Source organism: Mirounga leonina, unplaced genomic scaffold (genome assembly GCF_011800145.1).
Source record: "Mirounga leonina isolate KUSES-001 unplaced genomic scaffold, KU_Mleo_1.0 Mir_170, whole genome shotgun sequence".
NCBI classification, from domain to species: Eukaryota; Metazoa; Chordata; class Mammalia; order Carnivora; family Phocidae; genus Mirounga; species Mirounga leonina.
Genome location: NW_023270433.1, coordinates 26,882,111 through 26,906,893, shown reverse-complemented (window position 1 = coordinate 26,906,893; position 24,783 = coordinate 26,882,111). Strand labels below are relative to the sequence as shown.

Sequence of the window (24,783 nt, the reverse complement as noted above, 5' to 3'; positions counted from 1 at the left end):
GATTAAGTAGAAAACTGTGTGTGAGGGGGACGGGGATACCTGGAAAGAGCCTTAACCATTTAAAAACTGAGCTTCCCTATTGCCCCTCAAATCACCAACTGTTCGGTCGTCTATTTTGATTCATACAGGCCTGATTAAAAGGGAAGAGAAACATAAACTAACATTTACTGAATAGCTACTAAGTGCCAGAATCCAGTTGGTACTTGATGTTATCTAATTTAAAATGGGATAAGACACCTGGCAAAATGTCTGGCACATGGTAGGTACTCAGAAAATGATAGTTACTGTGATTATTATTACAACCTATTCTCACAATAACCCTCTAAAGTAGATAGAATCATCTCCGTTTACACATTCAGAGCGGTTTAGTAAAAAGCATAGCTTGTTGGAAATCAGAAATTCAAGCTCAGACAGCCAAATCTGCTCTAGGACCCATAATGGGAGTGGGGGAGAGGAATCAGGAATCTTCACCCTGAAGAATCAATCTGTTTTGGACATTCAAAGCTTACTTGGTCAAGCGTTGTCTGAGAAACAGAGTAGTCTTCTATGTGGAGTCTCTTTTTGCTCTGGGAAAGGATGCTGAATATCCTGGCCAGAGAAGATAGTGAAGATGGAAGCTGGTACTGTAGCATGTTCCGGTGCTTCTCTTTGAGGACACTTCCCGGGAAGGCAAGTCCGAAGAACTCCTGGACAGGCTTCAGGTCAGGGTTGGACCCTGCTATCCGTACCACGATTGTGTAACCATCTCCAAACCTGAAAGCAGGAAAAAAAAAACCAATGGAAGATTCTCAGGAAACTTCTCAAAATAAGTATCTGAGAGAAGGAACTGGTTACCATTTACTGAGTATCTATTCTACATGACGTGCCATGCCAAGTGCCTCAGACACACGATTCCATTAGATCCTCCCCTGGACACGTGAAGTCTGACATGTTACAGAGAAACTGAAGCCCAGGGAGTTAGTTACTTGCCCATGGTACAGAGCTCCTAAGTGGTAGGGCCAGGATGTAGACTCGTTTGTGTTGGACTCCAAAGCCTAACCATACTGACATGTGTAAAACTCCCCACCGCATTTGTTTAGCAAAGCCAGAAAGCAGATATTCCTAGGATACAGACTCAGAAAGGTTAAGTGATTTGTCCAAGGGCACACACCAGGAAAAGGTAAAGAGAATTCAAATCAGTCAAGTCTGTTTGACTTCAAAGCCCCCATTCTTTCCACTATACCATTTTGTTCAGTTTATTTCCCCTTATTTTAGAGCCACCATTTATATGCTCACAGAAAGAATAAGCACAAGTGTTCTCAGTAGGTGTTATCCCCAAGAAATTATCCTTGTTACCTATTTTTCAGATGTTGGACGCTGCCGAGACACCTGAACCTCCCATTGACCATAATTGCCATCCTAGTGCAAAGAGCTTCACATTCTTCCATACTGTGGGAAAACAGAGATTTTTGTTTTAGAAAGATGCTCCTCTAACCATCCAAACATCATAGGACATCTGGAATTTCGAAGAAATAGATTCCCAGCTTCCTAGGGCACAACTGCCTCCTATGACAAATACACCAAGATGTGGGGATAACGCTGTTTACAGCCATGCTGTTTACACTTATAAAAACAGAAAAAAAAGGTGGAAACAGTCCAAATATCTACAAAAAGAGGAACAGTTAAATAAATTAGGGTATTTCCTATTGGAATACTGCCTACTCAGGGCTATAAGAAATGATGACACATCTAAACGTACTGACTTGAAATAATGTTCACAAGATATTAAGTGAAAAAGAACAGTGTATGTACAAAGCTTGCATTTTGCTTGTAAAAATACACACACACGCCTGGTGTGTGTGTGTGTACGTGTGTGTGTGTGTGTACAGATTTGCACAGGAAAACTGCGAAGATATATAGCCCAATGACAGCAATGGTTGTGCCTAGTGATAGAATTTCAGGTGATTATCACATTTTCTCTTTGCCTTTCTATACTTCCTATTTTTTATACAATCATCACATTGCTACTCAGAAAACCTTAAATAAACACAACACAGATGCCACGCCAAGTCTTCACTACTGACCTATGAGATGTAAGCACTACTGATCTGCCTTCCTTGACAATACTTAGGGCACAATTCCACAAGAATCGCCGGGCTTTGGGGTCCATGCCTGTGGTAGGCTCATCCTGTAATTAGAATAAAATAAGTCCTATTATTTGTTAAAACACAAACATAGATTTGTTTTTAAATGCAGAAGCATCTTTAAAATAGCCTAAATTTGGGGCGCCTGGGTGGCTCAGTCGGTTAAGCGTCTGCCTTTGGCTCAGGTCATGATCCCAGGGTCCTGGGATCGAGCCCCGCATCGGGCTCCCTGCTCGGCAAGAAGCCTGCTTCTTCCTCTCCCACTCCCCCTGCTTGTGTTCCCTCTCTCGCTGTCTCTCTCTGTCAAATAAATAAATAAAATCTTTAAAAATAAATAAATAAATAAAATAAAATAAAATAGCCTAAATTTCAACTTACCAGTCTAGTTATTTCTTGATAGACCAAAGAACCAGACCTCACACACAGCAGTAAAATGCACACTTGTTTGTAACCAGTTCACTCTTACCAATGTGTCATTCAAGTGGGAAACTCAAATTTTTGTAAAATTAAATTTCTCCAAATGAATAGAAAGGGAAAGGAAAAAGCTATTTAGTTTCAATCATCTTTTCATGACTGACAAGTACACACTAAAAATCCTTTTTGTCTGAAATCTCTATTAAAGTCCATATAAGGTTTGGGTAAAATTACTTTTCTTCTTTTTTTATTCTAGCTCATTACAGCCTGGCCTGTTATATTGTACTTGCTAGTCTTAGAGAAACAAATTGCAGATCCAAATGCTCCAGATAACATTAAAGCCTTAACCCAAGGCTTCTTCCTGTAATCACTCCCAGGCAGAAAAAAACGGGTCAAGGGGCTATGTCCAGTTTAATCTTCTGTTTTCCATCTATTTGTATGTTAGGACAATGACCCAGGTGCCACCCTGGGGATCTTGAAGCTGTGTCCACAATCTCCATCTTCAGGAGATGAACACATAGATCGTCAGAAAGAATGTTCCAGAGAAAGGTCAAATCACACATCCAAGACTCAGCCACACGTGCCGGGGTGCCCCAACACCAGAGAAACAAGGGCCCGGGAGCATCTCTCCTTTGGAGCATCGGAGGGCATGGCAAAGCCACCCCAATGTGTATCAAGGAGCAGAACAAAGGAACTTCCTTCCCTCTGGTTTTCTAAGGCTGCTCTGCCATTCCTGGTCGGAGGAAGGATGGCCAGTCCGGCAATATCCCTAGACATACAGGACTTCAGGGAAGTGATGTTTTCCATTCAGGCCCAAACAAGAGTGCTCCATGCACAGTCATACTCACCAGAAACACGACAGGGGGCCCGCCGATCAGAGCCATGGCCGTTGAGAGCTTGCGCTTGTTGCCTCCACTGTAGTTGCCAGCATATTTTTCTCCATACTTTACAAGGCCCAGTTTCCGAATTGCCCATTCACCAACCTAGAGTAATAAAAAGGACCTTGACTTTTGTCTGATTTGTTAATCATGCTTTCTTACACTTGTATATGATTCTTTACAGAGTAGAACTAGGAAAATTCTTTTCACTGAATAGATTTTATAATATCAAGTGCCAAGGAGCCAAAAAGCAGGGGGAAAGGACTTGTGGGAGTGGGCACAGCACTTCCTCTCTGCTCTCCAGCACGTGTCTGTCCACTCACCCCTGCCCCCACCCCCACCCCCACGGACTCCCACCCTGCAAAGTAGGTGCAAAGAGCCAGCATTTCATATTGCTGCATCCATGCATAAAAAGAGCCTGAAGCCAGTGGTCACTTGTAAGGTAAACTGTCAGCCTGCCGAAGGGGGCAGGCTGGCTTCTGGTGCCCACCGTACCTTGCCAACTTCTTTCTCTGGGACTCCTCTCAAGAGGGCAAAGAACTCCACGTGCTCTCTTCCGGTCAGTAGCTCCGTGATGGCATCGAACTGAGGGCAATAGCCCATGTTCTGATGGACTTCATCGATGTCTGATAAGATACTGCAAAGGAAAAACTGGTCAGGTTTCAAGCATTTAGAGAGATTCTGATCGGACAGTCTTGTCTCATGTTCCTATAAAGTATGCTTGCACATGACAAAAATAACCAGTGAACACACTTGCTGTAGCTTGAAGGAATAATCTTTCTACCCCACGCCCCCCACCCCCCAGAGGCCAGCCCCTCTGGCAGTCAGGGTTCCCGCCTCTATCCTGCCTACTGCTTGCACCTGGCTCTCCCAACACCTCAATCTGCAGGCTCAGTCCCATTTCAAGATTCCCAAGTCCATCCCAACTGCAGCACTACCTCTACCAACAATCCCACTCACACCATCCTGGGGCTTTAACACTAAGTCTCCATCCCAGACGTGGCCCTGTGATCCAGTCATACATACCAAGTACTCTGTTACTCCAAAGTCTCCCTCATGGCCATTCAGACCCACAGGAGGCCCAGCAAATCTGGGTGTGACCTCCCTCCCTCTGCTGTTTGCTGCCCATACATTGACTCAGCCACAACATGGTCTAGACCCCCTGGTCCCACTATTTACCCAACCCGGGCACCCTCCTGGTTTTTAAGGGTTTTGTTTTGGAGATCTTTGTTTTATTTTGCTTTTGTTTTTGATCACAGGCTCTCCGAAAATCTGGTGACCAAAAAATATATCTACATACACAGCTTTAAATATATTGGTGGAAGCAGCTTTTGGGCCCAACGAGGCCCATCTCAGGTTAAGAATCCTTGATGTGGGAGAAGCTCAGTGTCCCATCCAGTCTGCTGGCTGCACATCGGCCACCTCTGGACAGCGTCTGGCCTTTGTTTGGTCTTCTAGCACTATTCATTCCCTTCTGCCTGCCTGTTTCACACTCCCAGGTCCAGCCCTTTCCAGAGTTATGACTGAGAGGCCCACAGACGCTGTGCCTGGCCCTCCCAGCAACACTGCCCAAGCCAGCTCTTACAACAGGTCACTGTGATAAACCTGAGTTTGAGCCCATTGCTCCCATTGCTTTGTATCCCAGGAACCTGGTAGAAGGAACAAGCCTGGGGAAGCAGACGCAGTCTTAGGCCTGCTATTCCAGAATTTCTGTTCTCTTAAACCTTCTCTACCCTGCTACTGAAAAAACTGATAAGAGACAAAAGAGGGGACCCATGAGTACATTAAGTCCCTCACTCTTTTCAATTTTATTGGCTATTAGCCCCCTATCTATTATTTCTAAATTGTGAGTCATCACCCACTAGTGAGTTACAAAATAAATTTAGTGGGTCATGATAAGATTTTTTTTTTTTTTAAGATATGCCTATTTATGTGATTTTGTGTATTTACTAGGTTGAGGGGTAAATGTATTTGCTACTATGGGTCATGGTCAGAAAAGTTCAAAAGCCACTGTCTTACACCACCTCTCCATATAAAAAGCCCAGAGAAGCCCCACATATTTAGAGTACCCAAGGGTAACATTGCCTAATAGGTCTCTAAAGTGGAGGTGCGCCTAAAGATCAGATTGCTTAGTGACCTGTGCATTCTCAGATAATGGCCTATTGTGGCCTCGATAATTGATACCCTTTAGGGAGGGCAATTTGGCAAGTATATACCCTTTTACCTTGTAGGAATGTTCCCTGAGGAAATAAAAGATGAACGCAAGGACATATTTACATAGTCAAAAACAGAAACTAATAAATGTCCAGCAATAAGGAAGTGATTAAATAAACTGCAGATAAATGTACATGGGGGGGTGTTTAGGCAGCAGCGCAAAGGCTACATCTTAGAATATGCAGCCCATTAAGAAATGTCCATACTAGACTCAATAAACTAATTTCAAAAATCTAGATATAGTATGATCTCAATTTTACAATACATTTATATGTGTAAAATAGAGAGTTTGGGGGTGGTGGGAATGTTCTAAAGCTGGATTGTGGTGATGAGTGCACAGCCTTGTAAATCGACTAGAAACCACTAGAAATCACTGTACTCTTAAGACAAGTAAACTATATGCTATGTAAAATTATACCTGAATAAAGCTGTTAAAAAAAAAATAGAGCGAGACTGCGAGAAAAAAATGTAAATAGTAGTTATCTTCAGGTAGTGGGATTATGGATGATTTTTATTCTTGTCTTTACACTTTATTTCAACATTTTTATAAATTACATAGTACCGTTATAGTCAGAAAAATAAAAATATATTTATTTAAATAAAAAAAAAGTCTTTGTGGCAAAATACAGTCCACGTCTTTTCTCACCTATTTTTGTTCAGGAAAGCATCTCCTCTGGTAACAGTGGTATCTCCAGTTAACATCTTGAAAGTTGATGATTTCCCAGCCCCATTAACCCCCAGAAGTCCAAAGCACTGAAAGAGATTAGGTCAGCTGTTTAAGCAAACTTCTAATAATCTGAATATAAATGACCCTTATAAAATAGTCACCTCAGCTTAGTTTTGAGATGACATGACTCTAAAACATTCTTAAATGTCAATAAAGAGTCAAATTTTAGGGGGTTTTAAGAACTTTATAGATATTTAAACATTTATAATGAGACATATTGAGCATATTTGTAAATATTATTGGAGCTGTCAGGTTGAAGCCAAAGTTAATGTGTAAAAAACAGTAACGGAAGCCAACCAAGTCACATTTCACCACCTAATTTGCCTAAAGGGCATAAAAGAACACAAACATGAACGAGAAAAGAAAAAACCTACTTAAAAATAATCTATTTGAATTTCATCATCTTGAATGGGTCACAAAGACACATTCTGGATGTGCATTCTTTTCTTAAACTGCCTGAGATTATCCAAAATTGTTGCTTTTTGACATCTTCTCAATGACTGATTGTTCCATATAGACATAAATAGAGAAAGCTTTAAAAACTTTCAAGCCTTACAGACATTGTTGTTTGATTGGGTAGGTAATATGAATTAACAGGGCCAAGTACAGGGTAGACAATGCCTTTACCTCGCCAGGCGGAATGCCAACGCAAATCCTGTCAACGGCAGGCTTCCTCTTTCTTCTATATATCTGCAACCAACAAAATGCAAAAATTCAAGAGCCATAGTGAATCACAACTATCGGAAGCAACTGGGGAAGAGGGAACTATAACCCAAACACACCACAAGGCAAGGCTCATCAATAAAACTAAGTCACATATTTGATATGCCAAGAGCCATGATCTGTCTCTGTGTCTGAATGATTCAAAAGCTTAAAATAAAAGTGAATTTTTTATTTTTAATCTATTATCAACCTTTTTAAGAGACATTGGTCATTTATATCTACATAATTTTTCATTTACTTGATATTGTAGGCATTTTAAAAATTAAATTCTAGGGACACCTGGGACGCGGTGGCACAGTCGGATAAGCATCCAACCCTTGATCTCAGCTCAGGTCTTGATCTCAGGGTTGTGAATTCAAGCCCTGCGCTGGGCATGGAGCCTACATTAAAAAAAAAAATTCTACACGGCCAAAATGTATAATCCAAACACTGCAAATATTGTACATATTATAAAAAAGTGAACTAGAGTAGGCTGAAACAAACTGTCCTCCTGAGCAACAGAGACATACCAGCTTTTTAGACCATGATACTCAAAAATCAACCATTTATTCTTCCTACCTCGGCTTTGACTAGATATACAATTTTAGTATGTTTTAACAAACACATAAATGTAAGTGTGAGAAACAAATATACTTGAGAACCAGACTTAACATTACAGAAGTATTCTCAGTAGGATTTCTTTAATTAAGAAGTCCTCTCGGTGTATCTTAAATAAAATTAAATTGATAGAAGTTTGGTCTAGATGCACATATTCTTTTCATTAATCAAATCAGCAAAAATGCTCATTTCCAACATATAAAGCTGAAAAAAACTGAAGGCAAGTTGTTACAGCCTGTACTGCCTCACCTTAGTCAGCTCCTTGATTTCCAAGATGTCGTTCTGTCCTCCACCATCAAGAATTCTCTGTCTTTCCCGCTTCACATCTTCATCCTCATCATTCAAAGGAGGAAGCTTTGCATCTACAGGTCTTGGGAGAAACATTTTAAGAAAAATCAGTATTTCAAGGTATTTTTCAAGACAAAGATCCAATTTTTAAGGAAGTCCTTTAAATCTACTCTCCACAGTTTTTAGGATCAGCAGTGCTGTGGGCTTGAGAATGCCCACATTAGGAAAATTAGCTGGATCGTCTTAAGTTGAATGCAGTGCAACCACCACTGACCAGTGATTCCCCATGTTCTTCTGTGACCCTCAACCAGATGCTCCATGAGTTCTCACAAAAAGCTCACCTGGGCCTGATGAAGAATCTGTACTGGATGAGAACAGTGATGAGGAAGAATACCACCCCTTCCACGGCCATGGCGAAGAGGTTCCGTCCCACTAAGTCCCAGGACAGTGGTGAAACAAAACGGTTCTCCCCTGGTAGACACAATGCAGAGATCCAGTTAGAATGGAGGCACCAAAGACCATGGCCCTTCCTCAAATTCAGGCTCAAATTTACCTCTGTTCCTAGAAACACCAATGGTTATTGCCTATGACAAGGAGGAAAAATTAAGGGAGTGACTGATTTAGGGTAGGGTTTTGGGAAAATATATTGTGACTCATTATCAGTCAGAATTTCAGAATCAACATGTATTAGACCTATAATTTCATATCTTATGTTTCCTTTTTAAATGAGACATGCCGAAAATCCTTTTTAAAAAAGGCAAGCAATCCAGGGTAACTTCTAGGGTATTTTAGCAAACTGTAAGTTTCACTAAAGGAAGATTAGAGAGCACTTTAAAAAGATGCCTCTTGGGGCGCCTGGGTGGCTCAGTCGTTAAGCGTCTGCCTTCGGCTCAGGTCATGATCCCAGGGTCCTGGGATCGAGCCCCACATCGGGCTCCCTGCTCGGCGGGAAGCCTGCTTCTCCCTCTCCCACTTTCCCTGCTTGTGCTCCCTCTCTCGCTGTGTCTCTATCAAATAAATAAATAAAATCTTTAAAAAAAAAAAAAGATGCCTCTTTCAGTAGCATATAATATAACCTAGTGAACCAATTAAATCACCCGGCTTTATGGGAATATTCCTTACATTCCTTATGTATCTCCTTTGTACCTGCTAGATGGAAAAAAAAAAAAAAGTTCCTCTCCTATGTCTATTAAATAACATGGCCCATCTAGCTATATGAGCCAGTGGATAAAGAATAGTAATGTGGCTACAGGAGAAATATTTTTAAAGACTCTAAAGACAGAAAGAGCTGCAGTAAATTCCCTTTTTATAGACTGTGTAAAAGGCCCATGATTTTCCTCATCGTCAGAGCCAAAGTTTGCACCCTTCCTTCTGATTCTCTGGCCTGTATCCAATTCTCAAATTGTGCTTTGAGTTTTCCAGTGGCTAACAAATGCAACCAGTGGCATTATGCCCTGGATTCAGGATAAAGCCACTGTTTTTGTCCTTACCTCTAAACCTCCCCTCTCCTTTTTCTCAATGCTATCTGAGACACAGACGAATGTTCTATCCAAAGACCCATGCCACATCCAGATTCATTGTCATGAACCTTTTCTCAGTGGTGGGAAGTCCTATGCCCCGTCACCAGCCTCTTTGCAACCCAAAGTCCGGAGAACTGGGGCTCACGAGAACGGCTATCTCCAGGCAAGCCCCTCAAGCGCTGCTGTCACTCACCAAACCTTTCCAAGGCGTCAGCCATTGCCTGGTTTTTCACCATGTCAATGAGCCCCCGTCCCAGGCAAAAATGTGGGAAGATCAAGAATACAGACTTCAGGATATCATTGATGTTATTCAGCTTCTAAGAAAAATATAGTAAGAGAGAAACTGAATGTCATTTATGGTTTAGGCTAAAAATATATCAAGGTCTGCAATAATGGGAGAGAAGAAAAATGTGATTCCCTGGGGTCAAACTGAACCTTTGAATTCAGACACCAATAAGAGTGGTAGCCACAGTTGATGACATATAACATAATAAAATTTCCTTTTTAGAGGATTTGCAGTAATGCTATGAGTGTGGAGAACTATGAGCAAAGTTTAGAAACACGGTTATGTTTAATCAGAAGCAAATCCATAATAAAATACTGGCTTAGCATTTCAAAAGCAAATGGATTTTGTTGGCATTTTAACAATTCTTCTTGTGTACATCAAGCCAGTGGCCAAACATCCAACAGTTACGTTGCTGTGGGCTGAATGCCTTGTGCTAGGGCACAGGGCGGGCAAAGGTTAATAAACAGTCTCTACTCTGGAGGAAATGAGTGCATCATTGGAGAGGTGTTGTACAGAAGGCGTGAAGTGAGGGCTTTTGGGAGCACTGGGGACGGAGAGAGCACCTCCCATAGGGCAGGAAAGGAAGGCTTCACAGTTGAGCGCGGTCCTGAGGGGTTAGTGAGAGAAAGGAAGTCAGACCTACAGGAGAATGGAGGGTTTAAGGAACAACCAACCCAGATGAAGTTACAGAGCCTCGGGAAAGGGTGTGGCGGGATGTGGCCAGGAAGGGCCGTACAGTTCTGTGGCCTTGCGTGCTAAGTTAAGGTGTCTCGACAAAGACAATGCCAACAGGAATGGGCAGAGACCCTTAAAAAGACATGCAATTGGAAGAACTGACAAGGTAAACAGTTGAATGTGGGAAATAAGCAAAAGCAAAGTATATATGATGCCCATACTATGGTCAGCCGGGGTGACCGGGTGGATGGTAGTGCCATCTAGTGTGACAGGAATGGCAGGACAAGTACTAGGTCCTGAGGGAGAAGATGATGAGGACGGGTCAAGTCCGGGGTATCTGGAAATAACCCAAATGGAGCCACCCGCTAGGCAAGTGAAAACGTGAGCCGAGAGTTCAAGGGAACAATCAGGGTCAAAGGCAAAGATCTGGGAGATAACAATGTAAGACACAGAGAGGGCAGTCAGTAAAAGCCTCGGGAATGAACAGCATCACAGAGACGCATCTGAAGTGGAAAGCAAAGATGGCAGAGCACCGCATATTGGGAAGAGCAGCACCAAAACAGAAAGGAGTACAAAAGAACCTGTCAATGGAAACCAAAGGGTTTGATCAATCAGAGAAATATAAGGAAAAGGAGGAGAAAGAGGTGCTACGCAAACCCAGAGAGGAGAGAATCTGAAGGACAGAGAGGTCTGCGGTGTCAGCACCACAGACAAGTGGTGTAGGATCATGATGTGGTGCGGTCCTCTGGCTCGCAGAGGCTCGTCCCTGCAGGAGGTGCTCTTCCTGCAGGACTCACATTGTTGGTAAAAAGCTCCAGCACAAAAGTGGCCACACTGCCGTTGATCCCGATGAAGAGGTTCACGCTGGTGAGGACCACGTAGGCTGTGCTGGGGATCTTGAACACGAAGGAGGCTGGGTACATGAGAGGTGTGATCGACCACCTGGTAAGGCACAAAGACAAATGTCCACTGGGTGTCCCCTGCCTTCCCTCGGACTCTGGGCACCATATGCCTTCCACCCCCCAAGAGGTGCCTTACCCGTACAACAGAAGTAGAAGGGCCAGCACAGGCAGGTTGGTAGAGGACACATAGGACTTCTGCTGGAAGCAGATGAAGATGATAATGACCAGCGTGGCAGGGACCACATAGTTGCACTAGAAGTGGAACAAGGAAATGGAGTTTACCTCTAAGTCAAAGACACAACACACCCCAAGTCTTCACCATCACAGGACAAGAAAGGGCAGATAAAAAAAAAAAAAAAAAAAGTTATTCTCTGTTTAAGATTTTATTATTTTTTTGACAGAGAGAGACATAGCAAGAGCAGGAACACAAGCAGGGGGAGTGGGAGAGGGAGAAGCAGGCTTCCCGCAGAGCAGGGAGCCCGATGTGGGACTCGATCCCAGGACCCTGGGACCATGACCTGAGCCAAAGGCAGACGCTTAACGACTGAGCCACCCAGGCGCCCAACAGAGAATAACTTTGAATTAATGAAGCCACATAAAGTATTCACCAAAATACTGACAATACATTTTGACAAGCTTTTTACCCTGGCTGATTTTATAAACTGCATGCCCTTTCCATCTTTCCAACAGCTAAGCCAAGGTGTCACGCTCAGTAAACTTACTGAACGATGGATTCCCAGTCAGAGTAATTGTAATTTCACAGGCAGCAAATAAGCTTCCATGATTCTTCCTGGAGATGATTGTGTGTTTTATAATTAATGCTATATTATAGTCTGCCCAAGTTCAAGCTCACATCTATTTATAAGCGCTTACCTCATAACATCAATGTCAGAATTGTTTCATCACACTGAGAATAATTTTAAAGTCTGTCCTGACAGTGTATCAAGCCTTACAATGCAGATATAAAGGCTTGACTACAGGACAATTATGAGAATTCATAACTGGTAGAGCAAAGCACAGGCAGGGAGGTGAGAGTGGGCTTATTGGCTGTTAAAAGAATTTGAGCTTCGGACCACAGGGCTCTGCCTCAGTCCCATCCTTCCCCATAGGTTTATCAACAATTTAGATGAAGACCTGCTTTTAGCAAATTTCAGAGTCTTGAAACCAGGAAGTGACAGATAATACATAGGTAGCTAAGTGAGGTCTCTCAGTTCACAGACTTGATCTTTCATCTCTGAATCCCCTGCGCTTGCCACAGTCAGATACATCATGAGCACTCGGTACGTGTTTATGGAATGAAGTAATTACTGGGGCAAGATAAAAACAAAAACAAATGGATAGGAAACAAGATGCAGTGTAACAGGGATAAATATAAAGTTTCAAAAAGTCAACTGTATTCGTGTAGAAGGAAAGAGACCCCATTCACCAATCATTCTGGGAAATGGAAATTTCAGTTCGCTACCAAGTTGCTAACAAGACAGTGCTTCTTCTGCATGCAAAACCTGTGGGCTGAGTGATGAAGGTATGGGATCAAGATCAACTCTCTCTAGACTTGGAACCCTTCAGACCAGAGCCTGAAGGGTTAGTTCTGGGCTTGGCTTTTCCAAAGGAACATTAACAATGTGGAGCATGGCCACAGAAAGTCAACATATCACAAGGGTGACAAGTCTGAGAGGCTTGGTCTAATCAGCACAGACATCATCCTCACCATCATCACTCGCATTTGTATAGTGCTCTGGAGATTACAAAGTGTATTCTCATATATCATCTTATACGGGGAAGACTTGGGTTAAATGAAAGCTGTCTTCAAATACCCGAGGGGCTGTGCAGTGGGAGGAGGATTAAATTCATTCTGTGTGGCTTACAACTAATGGAAGTCAAGGGAGATATATTTCAACTCCACTTTACAAAAATTAGAACTTCAGAATTCTTTGAAGTCCTCCATATTGGTCTGAACAGAAGCAATCTGTTAGTGCTGGCACAAAACCGTATCTGAAATGGATGGATAGGCTTCTGGGTCAAATGTATAGAGTTTCCAAATGAAAGATGGATTTCCTACTAAGGCAAAGAACACCCTGCTTCTGGAGGTGAAAACCTACCAGACAGGGTAGAGGCACTGGAGTTCTAAGAGTCTTCCAGCTCGAAGTTACTTTGAAAAGTGGTCACTTAAGAAATTAGTGGTAGTGATGGTAGTGGTATTCACTGCAGTGTAGACAGATTTTCTCTGCGGTGTGAGATCAGCTCCGTATTTGATACCATATTTAGTGTCATGAGAGTATACAACAGCCTCTGCCTTTCCTTTTTCATTCACTTTGACTACCTAAAACACTTTTACAGGAGCCAGAGGCTCTTTCATCCAGTCCCCAGCCCTGACGATTTAGAAAGCAGCAGCAGACTGGGGTTCTTACCATATCCCACACGAAATTGGAAAGCCAGTAGATGACAGGCTTTACTCCACTGATGAACTGCAGGTGCTTCGCTTTGCTGACCCGCTCTTGGATCAGGAACACAACAAAGCTGGCCGGGACGAAGGACATCGCGAAGATGACACAGATGGACACAAGGACATCCACTGACGTGGTCATCCTGAAAAAGAAAGGCAGTGAGGATATGAGGGATCACCGATGCAGTTGAGAACTCAAGCAAGATACGTGCATGCACGAGTGTGTGCACACACGCACGCGTGCAAACACACACACACACACATGCACGCAAACACACACAGAGATCTGAGATGTGAGGCATAGCCCAGAGGGAAAAATCCATTGACCAAATGTATTTTATTCAGGGTTAAAGATGATTATTTTCAATTTAAAAAAACCCTGATAATTAAAATGCAAAACTGATTCCAATGAGGCAAAAAAGAATCCATTGCCATAATGAAATTATTTTTTTAAAGATTATCTATTTATTTACTTAGAGAGAGAGAGCATGAGCAGGGGGAGCGGCAGAGGGAGAGGGAGAGGGAGAAGCAGACTCCCCGCTGAACAGAGAGCCTGACATGGGACTTGATCCCAGGACCCTGGGATCATGACCTGAGCTGAAGGCAGACGCTTAACCAAATGAGCCAGCCCGGCGCCCACCATAATGAAATTATTAAAGGAAGTCTGGCATTCACTTTGGCCTTCACTTTGGCCTTCTGTTCTTGACCCTTAAGAGCATTAAGTTGTAAATGTTCACACATATAGGACTAGTGTACCTTGAAAATGAAATAAAGCAGAAGTATTAGTGTGAAACTATTCAAGTAAGTTAATTTCTGGCTGTAAATAAAAGTGAAAACAATAGTGTGTGCTTATCAATCTAATAGCAAAAATTCTATCAGATTCTATTAAAGGAGAACAGTTATAAGCCCATTAAACAGGACGTAACAAACTATTTTTATATGTATTAATTTTATATAAACTTGGTATAAAGATCCTATTGGTATATACTGATATCCTATATGAGCTAAGCAGAAATAGCTGTGCCACGCTCTGGACACAGGAAAGAATCTAACATGTGCTGAATATCAACAATGTGTTGAGTGCTGGACTTGGCAATTTACATGCATTGCCTCATTTAACACCATACATCTAGAAATTTAGAAACCAGAGTCAAACACAGATCTCTAGGATTCCAAAGGTTACGCACTTTAAACTGTGATATACTGGCTTCAGACTTCACACACACACACACACACACACACACACACACACACACAAACACACGCGCGCACACTTGATTCAGGAATTAAAAGGACAAGCTGATAAAAGCATGCTTCACCAAGTTTAGGAAACAGTGGTTTCAAAACTAATAAAACTGGTTTTCTATGAACGACTGTGTTAACCGTGAGTTAAATTATTTGAGGATTTTATTGACAATGTCACTTTATATAAATTCACTCAAGGTAATGGTTTTTGATCCATCAGAATCCTGGATCTTCTGCAGTTTAATCCCTGCCAGCAGTTCATGAAGTGATCATTTTCTGCCCAGGACCCGAATTCGCCCGGACCTACCATAATGTAACTGTATCCTCAGCTGGCACTCTTCAACCAGCTGCACGCTTCCCTCCCCTACCCCCCGGCTCCACCAACAGCCTCTCCTCTCCTCTCCTCACCCCACCCAGGCAGACTCAGCCATGCTTACAGAGCCACTTCCGAGAGCTGCTGCTTGGTGAGATTCAGGGGGTGATTGAAGGCAGTAATCCCATACTGGCTGGGGTTCTCTCCCTTCTGCAGGCTGGCCCGCAGAATGGCATTGTTGATGACGTTCAGGAAAGAGCTGATGGCATGCCAGCCCTTGTTGTTGAACCACACCTAAAAATAAAAGACACCAGGTACAAAGTGATGCTTCCAAATCCTGCTCCTGGGAGTAGGTGTGCATGCACATTTTCAAAATGCCAGTCGTACACCAAGATGAAACATTAGCGTCGGAGGACATGGTGAAGTCCTAACAGAGGCCAGGGTATGCGGAGCACTGACCGAACGACCAGGCACCGCGCTGCCTACCTCGGATCTTTAACTCATTCAATCCTCACCACAGCTTTAAGGCATGACTCCTGTCTTGGTTTCTTGGATTAGGAAACCGAGGCTTAGATAGGTTAGGGAACTTGGTCAAGGTCACAGCGGTTCCCTCGGTATGTCTGGCGGTAAAGCCAATTCTCTTTACCACCACGCTGTCTGGCCTCCACGGTAAAATCAGTAGTCTGCTCTTTTCTGTCATGAATACGCCTATCAACATTATGAGCTGAAAGTACTTAAGAATTATTGTTCATCAAGAATCTACTGGAACAGAGGGCCTCACCTTGACGTTATTTTTCGTGTCCAGTCCTGTCATGAACCTCCCCAAGCTGCTGAGAAATCGATCTGCAGAACTGTCCTGTGAACAACAGTAACCTGCCTCAGTTGGGATGATTCACAAGGGAAGGGCAACAGGACAATCCTATGAAGGGCCACATCGTTACTGCCTTGTTCACCCGAGTGAGATATGAAACCACTGCAGGACTGGCGCCCGAGAAATAAGTGATGACCAGAAATCTAAAGCATTCATGTTGCCATAAACCACACGTTCTGAAAGAATCACAGGGACACCGTGTGACTTCAAGTCCCAAGATGCAGAGGTCTCACTTAACCGGGTGGTGAGCATTCTTCAAAGCAGTCCCCTGGGTGTCCCCGAGACCCAGAACTACGCTCCGTGGGCAGATGCGTCGGATATGTGGGGTCTGGGCCTCAAAAGCGGAGTTACAGACTCTAGGACTACTGCGGATGCCCATCATCCTGAAATCCATGCCACCGGAGCTCTCATTCTCATTTAAATAATGGGAAACCCAAAATACTGAGAAATGAAGGGACAGCCTCCAAGGTCCTGCCACCAGCTTAAAGGAAATGATTCCTTTTTAACCGGTGATTGTTTCAGGTAAGTGGGTTTGAAGCCCAGTTTATTTACTTCATGAAGTGAAGTTATTCTGAGAGCTTTTAAACCTCGGAAATTTTTTTTTGACCTATGTTTTCAGATATTAAATATCTGCTGAGTAGCTCAGTCTTGGCCGGCACAAGATCAGTAGATGCCAAAAATGGCTTTGGATTCAAAGTCTTCCAAACAGTAAGTGGCAAGGTGATTAAATGTACCTGCCAACCACTCCCTCGGAGTGGCAACTCTGGGCCCATTTTTCTGACATGTCCTAGGATGGATACCGTACCTTGGCCAGCTTTAAGTGCTTCTTCACTTGCTTGATGGCATTATTAACTTCTTGACTTGAAGGAAGTGAATGAGAATTACTGGCACCCAGGGAGAACCCTCCATACCTAAAAGAACAGCCTAACGTTAAAATACAGTGTGGTACACGGTATCATTCAGCAGCAGACGTCACATGAATGTGTGCAGGCTTCATGGAGGGGAATTGCTTATTCAAAGCAAGACCAAAGTCAGACTTGGAGAAAGCTGCATCTTGGCCTCCTCTGAGGACTTCTGGCAAGCTCTTAACTCTTATGGTTCCCGCCCAAGGGGGAAGAAGCTGCACTGTGATTACACACAGCGTGAGATGGCTGAGACCCTGAAGAAAGAAGGGTCTTTCACCTCACAGATGCTCCTCCTCCCACCCTGGTGGTCCCGGCCTGCACCTGCACGTGGGTCTCTGGGTGTCAAGGCAAGCAGACGGGGAGTTAGGGGAGGACAGTGACCAGAATAGCCTAGGGAGGGCTTAGAGACAGGCCATGGCTCCTTCCTAGCATGAAGGCCACTTCAGGGGTCCCAGTCTGCATCTGCTCTGTGCCGAGTTCTGCGGGTGCTAGCCCTTGTGAAAAAGGCAAAGAGGAAAGGTGGGCTGCAGTGACAGAGCTAAGTTTTGGGGCAGCCATATAAGGCATCTCATTCTCTAGGAAGCACAACTGGCTTCAAGTGCTTTTCATTCCTTTCTTCCCTAGTGCCACCTGGTTCCTTCAAAACCAAGAGAGATAAAGGAGTTCAAATACTGTGAAAATAGATAGCTTTGATGCCTCTTATTTCATCTAAGACCTTCTTGGTCTCATTATAAAGGCCTGAAAAATTGTCCCGGAGTCCCCAGGACCCCCTTGGGAATCTGATTTGGTGGGGAGGAAATGTAAACAGAATAAGGGATTTCCCTCACAACACTGTGCTTCCCGGTTAAATCCCTAGAGACCTCCAAGAAACTGCTGAATCTCCTCAAGGGGATCAGAAGGCCAAACATTTCAAAGGCATCTGAAGTGGGAGCTGAGCACTGAGAAGAAACACCAAGGGCAAAACAATCCCCACACCCCAACTTCCTGGGATCTGAGATACCGGGATCAAAGTCATCCTTCTGAACTACAGGAGTCCAGATAAAATACAAGCGAGCACAGAAAGAGATCAACTTACCTAAACTCATTCACCCAGATCTTGTTCTTTAAACTGCAGAAGCCAAAGAAAAAGAAACCAAAAATCAGTTCAAAAAAACATTGATCCTATTCCTGATAACACAAAAGAAGTTACTGTCTACCTGAGGAGACAAGCCAGGACAGAAAGAATCCCGTGATCAGGCGGGGGGGGGGCGGAGGGGGGGTGTACCCATAGAAGGACACCCCAGTCACCAGGTCTTTCCTTCTCCCCATTTTAAAACCTTGTCATTTATAAGAAAATCATGCTTTGGATTAAACCACTTCAAAAACCACCTTATAGACAAAGATGTGACTGAACTAAAACTTTTTTTTTTTTATTCTTTTTAAGTAAGTTCCACACCCAACATGAGGCTCAAACTCATGATTCTGAGATCAAGGGTCGCATGCTCTACAAACTGAGGCAGCCAGGTGCCCCAAAACTTACTGAATTCAAGGTAATATGTCAACTACAGAGGACATGGAAAGGTTATGCCTCTTTCTCGGAAACTCGACAGTGATTATCATTCAAGCATTTAAAGTCACTGAGAACACCTAACAGAAAAGCCCAACAAGCCAAAAGGACACCAGAACAAACATTTCCTGGGCATCAAGTATTCAACGCTGTGCCTCGATAGCCCTGCAAACTTTGGGGCTGTTCCAAGGCTCCACAGCCACGTCAGGCCACCTGGGCTCCATAATGCCACACATTGTCCACATTATCACATGTTCCATTCACGAGAGGCACTTTATATACATCAGGGTCCTTCAATCTTCCTAACAAAATAATAAGAGCAATGGTAGGATCACATACTCTACAAACAAAGACTTTTTAAAGGATAACTCGTTGCTCCTGGTAAAGCAGATGGTAAGTAGAATTCAAATTTGAATCGAGATTTTTTTATTGACATACAACTGACATAGAACACGATGGAAATTTAAGGTGTATAACAGTTTGATTTGATGTATTTAGGTATTATGATTACCATGATACCTCCATCCTGTCCTAAAATCATCACCTCTTTTTTTTTGTGGCAAGCATATTTAAGATTTAGTTTCTTCACATCTTTGAAGTATGTAATATAGTATTGTTAACTATAATCATAATACTGTACATCTGATCTCCAGAATTTTTCTAATGCACAGCCCTGTGATTACACCAGGCAGCCTTACCTTGGTGCTGACAACTTAAAGTTCATAATACTTATCTTTTCTAGGTTGGGAGAATACCCTAAACTTCCAAAAGCCAACATCAGGCCAAAATTTGGTATTTTTCCCCATCAGTGTGCTATTTTTAGACCTGTAATTCCCCTAATCAGGACTGAAAAAAGCAAGGGCCAAGTTTAGTAAATAATGACCTTTTGGCTATGATCTGCACATAGGTCTTCACCAGATAATCCGAAATGTTTCTTCCCGTCAGGTTCTGAAGGATGTCTGCAGTGTTCTGTTTTCTCTGTCATCACAGAAAAAAAACAAGCGCAAGTGTCTTTATGGGCAATTGAAACAGGAAAAAAAAAAAAAAAATCAAGGACTGCAGTGACACATGTCCCTTGAATGTGGATCACAGTGTGACCAGACCCTACCCACAGGGCCCAGGTGCTGCCATCAGCCAAACACAGAGGCCTGGTCCTTTCTGCCCTCAGCATCGGCCGTTCACTTACACCAAGCCAAGATGTCCCCAAGGAAATTATTCTGAACTACTGAACAATAGACAGTGGAACATGATTCTTTATAGTCAAAAGGTTTTTAGGGAGCAGTATCATTGACTATGCCCAGTGACTTCTTCGGTCCATTGGACTTATACTGATGAATAGATTCACTGTTCTGTTAAAGAGAAGTAACCAGGACTTCTTCAAGTTCTCACACCCATTTACAACTGCTTGTCCTCACCCTGCAACCCAGATGCTGATAAAGCAACAGAGGGAGATCACAAGCAAGCCTCTTTCTGGAACTGTTCTCAGAAAAAAGGCTCAGAACTGCTCCCCACACGCACAGCCTCAGGGAATGTCAGAGTCTTAAGACCCGCAGAAGTTTTATGGGCCAGCCTCCCTAATTCAGAGGTGAGTGGCCTGTCTGAGGTCACCAGCTCATCCTTGGCAGAACCAGGGAGGGAGCCGGGCCTGTCACAGTATATTCCGTGACATGACCTCAGTGGGAGAAGCCAGACTGTGCCTTGCACGGCCCACTGATCCAGAGTGTTGTGATCTGGTTTTAACTCAAACAAGTAAGTAACCGAGGCTGACTTTGCAAAGTAGACAAACAAGCTAAGACATAGGAACTTGTAGACCAAGTCCCTTCCCCTCAAAACCCACAGGCCTTTCCCTATGATAAGAATTAAGATCAAGACTGAATCAGACAACCCCCTGACAGGAGAGGTCAGCCATTCCTTCTTCCCAAGCAGAAGCTCCCAGCCCCCCTGCACCACCATCTGCTCAGTCACTCGGAGGGTGACTCACTTGTGGAGGAGGCAGCCCCCCTGCCCCCAGGGGACACACGGGCAGCATCTTCTTGATTTTGTCACTGCTACACTGGCAGGTGGGTGAGGGGTTCTCCATCGTCCAGTTCCCATTTTGGAAGAGGTCCGTGATGGTCTGGGGAACGGGGGCGGTGGTCCACTCCTCCTCCCCCACCGAGCAGGGCATGTCTCTGCAAAGGGAGGGCAGCAAAGGCAGCATCACCCAAGAGGACCTGGCCTTTCCTGGTGCCTCAGGAGCACAGACCAATCAATAACAGCCACAAACATGCATCTATCCATCCCCTCACCATTTGTTTGATCTCCCCACAGACCTGTAAGCTGCAAACTCACTTTACAGTTAAGGATGAAGGAACACAAAGAGGCCCTAAATGCTCATATACCAAACTCCAGTCAATCCAATCTGCCGGCATTTGGTCTCTTGCCCCTGTGTTCGCTCAGCGAATATTCACTGAGCATCTACTATGTGCCAGACACTGTTCTGCATATCTGAGAGTCTGGGGTGAACAAGACAAAGTCCCTGCCTTCTGGAGAGGAATTTGGCAATAAGCAAAGGTCACTTAGCCAAAAATAAAGCAAAATAAGAGGACATTGAATCGGGGGAAGCGGGACTACTGCCTTCTTCCAAGACATAAACGATTAGAAAGGAGTCAGGAAAAGATCTGGGGAGAAAGAACACAACAAGCAAAGGCAATAGAAAGTGTAGGTACAAAGTCTCTCAGAAGAAGTGAACTTTCCATGTTTGAGGAACAGCAGGGGGACAGTGTGGCTGGAGTGGGATGAGGTAGGGAGGAGAGTGATGGGAGTTGAGGGTGGAGGGAGGCAGGTGCCAGATGACCAGGGCCTGGGAAGGAGTCTGCATGTTATGCTCAATGTGCTGTAAATCTGGGGCAGGATGGCAAGATTCACTTCATGCTTTAAAATGAGTACAGAATTGGGGTTTGGAGGGGATGGGGTGAGGGTGCTCAGTACATGAAGAGCTAGGTTGTCTGCAAGCATCACAAGGCCTTGATGCCTGACTTGAGCTCTGAATCACTGTGGACCATCAACACAATGCTTGCCCTCGTGGGTCTTATCTTCTCCACCAGTAAAATAAAAGTACATAATGTCATGCTAAACAAGTCATTTCCAGCATCCCTTCCAGTTGCAAAATTCTACAATGCATAGCCACACTCTTTATGTTATTCTTGTACGTGCTAAAAATATCAAAGGAACAGATTTGTGGACTGCTCTCTAGTTCTCTCTAAACCTCCGTGATTTGATGGAAAGACATGGGGCTCACACTCCAAAACCTTCCCAAGATGATTGGCTGAGACAAAGCTCAATGCCACAGTCAATGTCCCAGTCAAACTTCCCTCAGTTCTACTCCTTTTGGTAAAACCTAGAATGTGAATTTGGGAAAAGCTGCCAGAGTGGGACCCCTCCGTCCCACCGCCCCTCACACACACATGCAGCAGCGCTCTGCCCCAACACTGTGAATCCTCTGACGGCAGGGGCTGGACCTCTTTTGTCTCTGGAGGCTAGCCCTGAGCCCAGACCCAGCTCCCCCCATGTTGGCACTTCTCTGAGTCCACACCGCTCAGTGGGCGTATAATAAATCCACCTCATTTCATTCTTCTACCTCACCTACAAAACATGCAGGTTTGTCAGAAGTCCTGTGACTCTAGAGACGATGTCTCCATGTCCTTTTCCATAACGGTCATCTTGTTCTTTAGGAACGGACATTGGCTGCTAGGGCTTACCACCCATGAAGCAGTCAGTACCAGCAAATGCTTAGTAAATATTCAGCAGTAAGAGCTGGCAAGGACATGGTAGCTATCTGTCTAGAAATCTGCTCTGAAACCTTGCATGCCCAGGTACCAGACTCACTGGTCTGTCACTTGCAAAGTTAGTATCTTCCATTTAAAACCTGGAATTCAAGTTAGTCCTTCTCCAATCTTCCTATGCCTTCCCACACTCTCCATAATTCCTCCGAGTCTGTGCTGTAACTGAGCCAGAACTTCATTCTACCTGAGCCTGGAACCTCGAACCTTCGTGGGTCATGGTTCGGTTCACTTGGAAACTCACCTCTCTTCATGGTCTTTATGCACAAAGACCTCCACACACACCTCCCCCCATGCCCACTTAGAGACACGTGGGTATTTCACTGCATTTATCCATACGCTACCTACTTCCTTAAAAAGGATTTTGAAGGGAAGTACAAAAATATGCAACTCCAAAAGAAGAAAAAGTCCATTTTTATACACAATAATATAGAACATCTTTTCAGGTTGGTAAAGTGAAGAAGCTGATAAGCCAAACTGCAAATTATATATAATGGCAGCCTATCTCTGCTTTTAGGTACAGGAGCTGGTAGAAAGGAAGAAGGGGAAAGCATTTGATCAGTACAAAGTGCTATCTGAATTAAATATTAATCTCTAAAGCAGTAAATAAATGTCTGCAGTGATTTTACTCCGCAGGATGATAGAAAACTCTCCTAGTCGGCTCTGTTTGTTCCTAGATTCTGGTTAGATTACTCAATCAGCTTTTTAAAAATAAAAAATGCTTCGAAGGACAAATGATACTAGTCGCAACGAGGGGCATCTATCACAGCTGATAAAGGTAATAGAGCAGACAACAAACCCGGGTGACAAGCATAAGACAACCCAGCTGTCAAGGGTCTCTTGGCTCAAGGGGCACTTACGGGATTGGATTTCCTTCCATACAGCGGGTCCCGAAGCCGGGGTGTCTGGTGAGGGCATTCAAGAGCTCCTGGGTGCCCGTGTCCTCGGGAGCATCGTTACTGTGGGTACATGACAGCAGCCAGCTCAGCAATTCATTAAAACCAGGAACTGGGAGGTGGAATTGTTTCTCTAAACTGAACACTTTATTAGGCACTTCCGGTATGCCAGGCGCTCATTATCAGAAATGAATAAAACACAAAACCTACCCAAAAGGAGCGGACACTGACTGCGTATTTGGGATCAGGGTAAGGGACAGCCCTCTGAGCTTGTGTAGGTTGTAATGAATGGGTGTGCGCACATGTGCAAACAGCCACGCACATTTCTACACGTATTTTAATGTGCAAAAATTCATTAAGGATCGGTTTTTCAAAAATACTTTCACAGTTTTCCATGAAACCTGAACCAGACAGGAAAGAAACATGGGGCTAGAGAAGGAAGAACCAATTCACGTGCTTATGTATTTTTTGTTTTCGTTTCTTTTAAAGCTCCCCTTTTACATCACGGAGATGCTTCTCCCCATCTAAAGGTCTACAAATACTACAAGACTGAAGAAAACTTCTGTGGAAGGAAGTAGAGAAATTCCTTTGTGCTTTTGTTTGAAGCACTGGATTGTTACAGAGTAGCTGGCATCCGTGTCTAAAGAACACTCGCTCCGCCGTATCTGTGACGTAATAAACACATGAAATGTACCGTGCAGACAAACAAGAACCTGGAGGTATGATGCCGTGCCCATGTTCGGAAGCCCTGGGATGAAGCGACAAAATTAAGACACAGCTATGAAAAGCCCAAATACTATAGCTTCCTCATAGATGTTTTGCAAGGGCAGATTATTTACGTAAAACACAGATGCCTGTTCCTGATGACTGTAGGATAAAAAGAAAGGAGCTCAAAAGTGGGAACAGAGGACGGGTCTGTCAGTGGAGGTTCAATTCCCTGCTGTTCTTTGCATACGATACTAGTCTGTGTCGGGGCTTTGGAACAGCTGATAAAATCCACTCCACCGCGTGATTCTCGAGTCCACCTGCCCTTGGCCCTCAGCAGCGTCAACACCCTCAGTCTGCCTGAGCTCTCTTCTCTCCAGGGCACAGAAAGCAAACACATACCTGACGAACGTGTACTGTTCGTTGTACATCCAGGGCTGAAGTTCCAGGCTGGGGTACTTGCCAAAGGGGGGCACGATCAAGCTGAACACCAGGGCAATGCAGACAAACACAGCTGGTAGGACGATCTGTAGCCAGCGGACAGAGGGGGAAAGGAAGTGGCAAAACAAGGCCAAGTGACAGAAAAAGGGGCCTGGGGCAAGCCCCTAAGAGTCCAGCCAGCCTCCCCAGCCCAGCCAGCACGCAAGTGAGCACCACGGGACCCAGAACAGAGCTCCACCAAGGCATTCAT

The 24,783-nt window shown here is 44.0% G+C and overlaps 1 protein-coding gene across 5 annotated transcripts in view; it reads right to left on the bottom strand.

The window, feature by feature from the left end:
- The window catches only part of ABCA1 (ATP binding cassette subfamily A member 1), a 126,442-nt gene that overhangs the window by 3,493 nt on the left and 98,166 nt on the right, over nucleotides 1-24,783 (bottom strand). For all 5 annotated transcript variants that reach the window (XM_035016171.1, XM_035016172.1, XM_035016169.1 and 2 more), the window contains 21 exons: nucleotides 24,495-24,619; nucleotides 23,352-23,450; nucleotides 20,652-20,841; nucleotides 19,554-19,648; nucleotides 18,200-18,232; nucleotides 17,025-17,130; nucleotides 16,130-16,204; nucleotides 15,473-15,642; nucleotides 13,756-13,933; nucleotides 11,484-11,599; nucleotides 11,243-11,387; nucleotides 9,678-9,801; nucleotides 8,306-8,435; nucleotides 7,926-8,046; nucleotides 6,984-7,046; nucleotides 6,276-6,382; nucleotides 3,911-4,052; nucleotides 3,386-3,520; nucleotides 2,064-2,167; nucleotides 1,336-1,428; nucleotides 510-753 (listed from right to left, as the gene is read on the bottom strand). In XM_035016171.1, coding sequence (XP_034872062.1) covers nucleotides 510-753; nucleotides 1,336-1,428; nucleotides 2,064-2,167; nucleotides 3,386-3,520; nucleotides 3,911-4,052; nucleotides 6,276-6,382; nucleotides 6,984-7,046; nucleotides 7,926-8,046; nucleotides 8,306-8,435; nucleotides 9,678-9,801; nucleotides 11,243-11,387; nucleotides 11,484-11,599; nucleotides 13,756-13,933; nucleotides 15,473-15,642; nucleotides 16,130-16,204; nucleotides 17,025-17,130; nucleotides 18,200-18,232; nucleotides 19,554-19,648; nucleotides 20,652-20,841; nucleotides 23,352-23,450; nucleotides 24,495-24,619 — 2,595 coding nt within the window. The remainder of the gene's footprint in view (nucleotides 1-509; nucleotides 754-1,335; nucleotides 1,429-2,063; nucleotides 2,168-3,385; nucleotides 3,521-3,910; nucleotides 4,053-6,275; nucleotides 6,383-6,983; nucleotides 7,047-7,925; nucleotides 8,047-8,305; nucleotides 8,436-9,677; nucleotides 9,802-11,242; nucleotides 11,388-11,483; nucleotides 11,600-13,755; nucleotides 13,934-15,472; nucleotides 15,643-16,129; nucleotides 16,205-17,024; nucleotides 17,131-18,199; nucleotides 18,233-19,553; nucleotides 19,649-20,651; nucleotides 20,842-23,351; nucleotides 23,451-24,494; nucleotides 24,620-24,783) is intronic.